General features: G+C 45.7%; 1 protein-coding gene across 1 annotated transcript in view; it reads right to left on the reverse strand.

Moving 5' to 3' along the window:
• The window catches only part of LOC101360610 (solute carrier family 13 member 2), a 33421-nt gene extending 31401 nt beyond the window's left edge, over positions 1–2020 (reverse strand). Inside the window, exon 1 of the mRNA XM_004385377.1 lies at positions 1874–2020. Coding sequence (XP_004385434.1) covers positions 1874–1975 — 102 coding nt within the window. The 5' untranslated portion in view covers positions 1976–2020. The remainder of the gene's footprint in view (positions 1–1873) is intronic.
• Positions 2021–7383: the final 5363 nt, after the last annotated feature.

Raw genomic sequence — 7383 nt, forward strand, 5'->3', positions numbered from 1 at the left:
GGGGGGATTGGCTGTGACCAGTGCTGCCGGGGGCTGAAGAAGGTGAGGATGGACCATGGGGTTTGGGAGCATGAAGGGTAATGGTGACAAGAGTCATCTTGGTGAACTTGGGGAAAGAGAGAAAGTGGTAGGCAGTGTAGATAGACAATGTGTTTGAGATCTTCCATTGTTAGAGCGAGCAGAGAAAGGAGGCACTATCTGGAAGGTGGTGTGGGACCAAGGGAGGTTTTTCTGTTTTGTTTTGTTTTTTTAAGATAGGAGATATCACAGCATTATCTGTGTGCTGATGGGAGATACCAGGCAGAGAGGGGAAATGATGCAGGAGAGGGAGGGTAATTATAGGAGCAAAGTCCTTGAGAGGGGCTGGTAGCCAGGGCTCCAGTGAGGGGTTGGCCTCCCGGAGATAGGACCAAGGACAGTTCTTAAGTCAGGACAGGGGAGCAGCTTCTGTGGCCCGAGGCAGGCAGCAGGGCCAGAGGCCTGGCTTCTCATACTGATTCACCTCAGCTTTTCCTGTGTGCGCTTGGGCATGCTATTGAATCTTTCTGGGCTGTTCTTTCCGGAAGGGTAATTACACACAGCTGCTGTTGGCTTCCCTCCCGGGGTAAACACACTCTCATCAGCCTGTCTGAAAACTCATGGGATGGATCCCCAGCAGAGGGAAGCCCTTGGCTTTGGCCTGAGATGAGGGTCATCGAGGTGCCAGCCAGGCCTTGTCACTCATCAGGTGTCAGGGGCCAAGGGGCTGTGCCATCACCAATCAAGTCCTCACTCCTTTGGTTGAGCAAAAAAGCCTTTCCCGTCTGTGACAAAAGAAAATGGCTCCATGGGCTGTTCTGGGGGTGTGGGTGGTGTCAGGGCCATGACTGTTTCAGCCTTCAGGAGGCAGCTGGGTGGAGAGAGGACAGCACAGGCTTTGGAGCCAGACCACATCCCCAGCTCTGCCACGTCCCAGCTGGGTGACTTGCCAGAGGCACATTTACTGTGAAGCTTGAGCTTCAAGCCTCTTCACCTGGTTGGACCCTTCCCAAAGCCCAGTGTAAATCTTAGATTCATAGTTTTGTGTTCTTTTTCTTACAGAGGGAGTCCCTACATTGTATCATATTCTTGCTCCACAAAACCAGGATCTGCCCCCATGTACCTTGGGTAAATGGCTTGACCTCACTTTCCCCATCTGTAAAATGGGATAGTCAGAACCTGCCTCCCAAGGTGGGGAAAGGGTTACTGGGTACTCATAGCAGGGCATGCGGGGGCGGCTCAAATTAATGGGAGCCGTAGTTATGACTCCTGAGGCTGGGGGGTGGGAGGCAGTGATGCTTGGCTGTGCTCAGCTCCCCCGCATCCAGGGGACAGTCTCTTCCAGTTCCCGTTCCTCCTCCTCAGCTGACTTAGCCCTTAGGATCAGAGGTGAGCACCTTCCTTTTCTATTTACACTCTTAAAGACACAAACTGTCTGAGGTCAGTTTCCTTTTACTACCCTTCCTCCCTCTCCAAACTGTCTCTCCTCCAGACCCACAGCCAGCCCCTCCCATCCCCCACTAAGCTCAGCCTAGTTCTGGGCACATAGTAGGCAGTTCAACCCTCATGTGCCCCCTCCTGCATCTCCTTGGCACCCCTGGCTTCCTGCTTCCCAAGATAGTAGATTTCAAGTGCACCTGTGCAACTCATAGTGGCACCTACTGGGTGTCAAGCAAAAGTCCCCTTTGACCTCTTTCTTAACCCTTAGCCTTCAGAAGGACAGGTGGGTGTAGCTTCACTTCCAGGGTAGGGGAGACGAGGAGGTATTGCTGGGTCCTAAGGATGCCAACCTGGCCCAGATGGTCCCCCACCCCGCCCCCCTGAGCTTATTTGTGCCAGAACTCCAAGTCCTTACCTTGGTGGGGACGAGGATGGGCAGAGGCAGCAGGAAAATGGGCAGGAAGAGCACAAGCAGGTAGGAGCGATAGGCCCACAAGCCCTGCCAGCAGGTGGCCATGGTGCGGACCAGCTAGGGCTGATGGCAGCGCCTCTGGGAGCTGGGAAGGAGCCAGGGAGGGGATGCAGCCTGTAGGTGCCTGGGGCAGGCGAGAGGCTTATATAGAGCCACCTGAGTGTTAACCATTGACCCACCCTGGCAATCAGAGTGTTTTTGGAGCCCGGGAGGTGAGAGTAAAGAGGAGGGACCTCCAGGAGGTGTAAAGATCAGGAAGGCTTTGCAAAGAAAGGGGAGGGAAAAAGAACAAGGAACAAAAGCTTCAGGTACTTTCAAGAAGTTAAGCCCAGAGTTAACTCCTTCTGTTCCTGGAGGCTGCTAGTGGCTGGAGGAGCTGGAGAAGAAAGGGCACCCGGGAAGCCCCACAGCCAGCCTCCACAGGCAAGACCCCAAGCCCCTCTCCCCAGACCAGCCTCTCCTCTCTCCTTTTGTTTCCCAGAGCCAGGTTCTGAGCTGAGCAGTTTATACAGGGCCCTGGGTCGGGTGGCCCCTCCTACAGAGAGGCCCTCCCTGCCTTCTAGGAGTTTCCAGTCTAAGATTGAGTGCAAACTACGCCTGGAGCAAGCCCTTCCCCCTCCTCCCAGTGTCAAGGAAGCTGTCAAAATCACTAGTCCTGACTGTCTCTCACTCACTGTGTGAAACTGTGTCTGTGATTAACATCTCAGAATAGCCGCTTCCTTGTTTTGTGCTAATACCTTCCTATTGCAAGCAGGGGAGGATTATCCAATAGGCAAAGTAAGCAGGGGCTTACTTGTGCTTACTTACAAATCCGTAGTGAACAATTTCACATGTTTTTCACCACAGGGCTTACCTTGCTTACTGGGTCATCCGTCCCTGTCATGGATTGTGAATTTGAAAAGCAGCTTTGATCCTGTAGAAAGGTGCTGTGGGGTTGGGAGACAGAAAGATGCCAGCCATACCTAGAAGCAGAATCTTTGATGTGAAAAAATGTGAAATTGTTCACTACAGACAATCTGATAAACCAGGTAAGCACCATGCTTACCCCGCCTACTGGATAATCCACCCCTGATGGTGAGGCTTAAATTACACAACTGACGGTATTTAACAACAAATTAAACAACTGAGCACTGATGTGTGGTAGGTGTACAATACAGGTTTGTTTCTTTCAGGCTCTTCCTGCCTTCCCACCCCCACCCCTGCCCCAAACTGCCATGGAAGACCAGCAAAGATTGTCTCATATTTTGGAAAAACAATCAGTCTCACCATTTTCCATCTATCTATCTGTCTATCCATCTGTCTGTCTGTCTATTTACCTGTCTTAGTTATCTAGTGCTGCTATAACAGAAATACCACAAGTGGATGGCTTTAACAAAGACAAATTTATTCTCTCACAGTCTAGGTGGCTAGCAGTCCAAATTCAGGGTGCCATCTCCAGGGGAAGGCTTTTTCTCTCTGTCAGCTCTGAGGGAAGGTCCTTGTCATCAATCTTCACCAGGACTAGGAGCTTCTCCATGCAGGAATCCTGGGTTCAAATGAAGTGCTCTACTTCCAACACTGCTTTCTTGGTAGTATGAGGTCCCCTGCATCTCTCTGCTTGAATCTCTCTTTTATGTTACAAAAGAGATTGATTTAAGACACAATAGAATCTTGTAGCTTGAGCCCTGCATCATTGACATAACTGCCGCTAATCCTGCCTCATTAACATCATAGAGGTAGGATTTACAACACATGGGAATATCACATCAGATGACAAAATGGTGGACAATCACACAATACAGGGAATCATGGCCTAGCCAAGTTGACATACATTTTTTGGGGTCACAATTCAGTCCATAACAAGTTGCAAGCAGAGAGAAGAGTGAACTAAAGCCTGGAGGGTGGTGTGTCGGGTGGGGTGGGGTGGGGCGGTGGGAGGCATGGCAGGGAGTTAGAAGGGATTGCCAGTTGTCTGTCTGGTCAGAACTTCTGTATCTTGGTACCCTCACCCCTCCTCACCCTACACTGCGCACAGTAGGTGCACAATCCACAGTTCTGATGCTTGTCAGAGTGTGAGATCTGTGTGCCAGGATTAGAAGACAGGATGTCAGGGAGAATGTTCCTGGCAGTGAACCTGCCTGGACAAAGCTGCAGAAGTGTGGTGGAGTTTAGAGAACAGAGGGTTCTGTGCAGTTAGAATGTGGGTTTGTGGCAAGGTAGGATTGAGAGCTGATAAGCACATTTCTAGGGTGAACAATAGCATGGCCTGGACTGTTATGCCAGGGTGACACCCCTGAAGCCAGTGGGGTCTGTGTGTGAGAGACACCCAATGCCCTCTGCAGGAGTGGGCTAGAGATATGATGGATCCAGGTCTCAGAGCTCTGGGCCAGGCCAGGCTGGGTGGGAAGATACAGTAAGACAGGACAGACTGGCTACCCCCTCCCCCATTCAGGCCCTGGCGCTCCATTCCCACATAGTCAATCTGCCACCTGCTCAGGGCCAGGTGGGGAAGAGTCTGTAAGCACAGGGATAGACAAAAGATTTCAGATGTCCAGTACAATACCCCAAACCTGTCTCACCGTGAAGACCTCTCCTGTATCCTGAGGCTCTGGGGGAGCCTCAAGGGGAGGAGGGCTGCGTCTCATCCCATAGGGACAATATCCATCATGTGTAATCTGGACACCAGTTCCCCTATTTCTCCCTACCAACCCTGGGATGTAGGCTCAGAACAGTGAAATTACTTGCCAGGGCCACATAGCGTGTGAGTACCTGAGAGAGGACCCAGATTCAGAGCAGAAATAAATGGAAAAGAGAATATAAAAACAATAGAAAGAATCAACAAAACCAAAAGTTGGTTCTTTGAAAGGATCAAGAAAATCGACACGCCATTGGCCAAACTGGCAAAAGAAAAACAGGAGAGGATGCAAATAACCCAAATAATCAATGAAATGGGGGACATTACAACAGACCCAACTGAAATAAAAAGGATCATAACAGAGTACTATGAAAAACTGAACTCCAACAAATTAGAAAACCTAGAGGAAATGGAAAAATTTCTAGAAACACACTACCTACCTAAACTAACGTAAACTGAAGTTGAAAATCTGAACAGACCCATAACAAGAGAAGAGATTGAAAAGATATAAGCTCCCGACAAAAGAAAGTCCTGGCCCAGACGTCTTCAATGGAGAATTCTACCAAACATTCAGAAAAAAGCATGCACCAGTACTACTCAAACTATTTCAGAACATAGAAAAGGAAGGCATACGTCCGAATTCATTCTATGAAGCCAGCATTACCCCGATACAAAAAACCATGCAAAGACGTCATGAAAAAAGAAAATTACAGACCAATATGTCTCATGAATATAGATGCAAAAAATCTCAACAAAATTCTAGCCAATAGAATTCAGCATCGTATCAAAAAAATAATACACCATGACCAAGTGGGATTCATACAAGGTATACAAGGATGGTTCAACATTAGAAAATCAATCAGTGTAATCCACCACATAAATAAAGCAAAAGAAAAGAATCACATGATCATCTTAATCAATGCAGAAAAGGCATTTGACAAAGTCCAATGCCCAATCCTGATAAAAACTCTGAATAAAATGGGTATATAAGGGAAATTCTTCAACATAATAAAGGGCATCTATACCAAGCCAACAACCAACATCATTCTCAATGGAAAGAGGCTGAAAACATTCTCCCTGAGAACAAGAACAAGACAAGGATGCCCTTTGTCACCATTCCTATTTAACATTGAGCTGAAGTCCTAGCTAGAGCAACAAGGTAAGAAAAATAAAGGGCATCCAAACTGGTAAGGAAGAAGTAAAACTGTCCCTATTTGTGGATGATATGATACTAGACACAGAGAGTCCAAAAGACTCAACAAGAAAACTACTGGAACTAATAGAAAGATTCAGCAGAGTAGCAGGATATAAGATAAACATAAAAAATCATTTGGATTCCTATATAGCAATAAAGAGAAGTATGAAAAGGAAATCAGGAAAGCAATACCATTTATAATAGGCCCTAAAAAGATAAAATATTTAGGAATAAATCTATCCAGGGACGTAAAAGACCTATTCAAAGAAAACTACAAAACATTACTGCAAGAAACCAAAGAGACCTACATAAATGGAAAAATATACCATGACTCAACATTGTGAAAATGTCAATTCTACCCAAAGCAATCTACAAATACAATGCAATCCCCATCCAAATCCAACAGCATTCTTTAAGGAGATGGAAAAACTAATCATTAACTTTATATGGAAAGGGAAGAGGCCCTGGATAAGTAAAACGCTATTGAAGAAAAAGAAGAAAGTAGGAGGACTTGCACTACCTGACCTCAGAACCTACTATACAACTATGGTAGTCAGAACAGCCTGGTACTGGTGCAATGGCAGACACACTGAAAATGAAACAGAATTGAGAACTCACATGTAAATCCATCCACCTACGGTCACCGGATGTTCGACAAAGGCCCATAGTCCATTAAATGGGGAAAAGACAGTCTTTTTAACAAATAGTGCTAGCAAAACTGGATGTCCATCTGCAAAACAATAAAACAGGAACCGTACCTCACACTATACACAAAAACTCATTCAAAATTGATGAAAGACCTAAATATAAAACCAAAAGCTATAACGATCATAGAAGAAAAAATAGGGTCAATGCTAGAGGCCCTAATACATGGCATTAACAGTTTACAAACTATAACGAATAATACACAAACACCAGAAGATAAGCTAGATAACTGGGATCTTCTAAAAATTAACACTAATGCTCATCAAAAGACTTCGCCAAAGAGTAAAAAGAGAACCTACAGACTGGGAAAAAAATTTTGGCAATGACAAATTCAACAAAGGTCTAATCTCTAAAATCTACAGGAAAATCTAACACGTCTACAACAAAAAGACAAATAATCCTATTAAAAAATGGGCAAAGGATATGAACAGACACTTCACCAAAGAAGACATTCAAGTGGCTAAAAGATACATGAGGAAATGCTCAGGATCACTAGACATTAGAGAAATACAAATCAAAACTACAATGAGATACCATCTCACCCCGACATTACTGGCGCGAATCAAAATAACAAAAAATAACAAATGTTGGAGAGGCTGTGGGGAGCTTGGAACTCTTATATACTGCTGGTGGGAATGGAAAATGGTAAAATCATTTTGGAAAACAATATGGCGCTTCCTTAAAAAGCTAGAAATAGAAATACCATATGATCCAGCAATCCACTCCTAGGAATATATCCTAGAGAAATAAGAGCCATCACAGGAATAGACATATGCACACCCTTGTTCATTGCAGAATTGTTCACAACAGCAAAAAGATGGAAACAACCGAAGTGCCCATCAAGAGACAAATGGACAAACTATGGTACATACACACTATGGAATACTAGGAAACGATAAAGAACAATGATGAATCTGCAAAGCATCTCACAACATGGAT

Source organism: Trichechus manatus, unplaced genomic scaffold (genome assembly GCF_000243295.1).
Source record: "Trichechus manatus latirostris isolate Lorelei unplaced genomic scaffold, TriManLat1.0 scaffold00138, whole genome shotgun sequence".
In the NCBI taxonomy this organism is placed as follows: domain Eukaryota; kingdom Metazoa; phylum Chordata; class Mammalia; order Sirenia; family Trichechidae; genus Trichechus; species Trichechus manatus.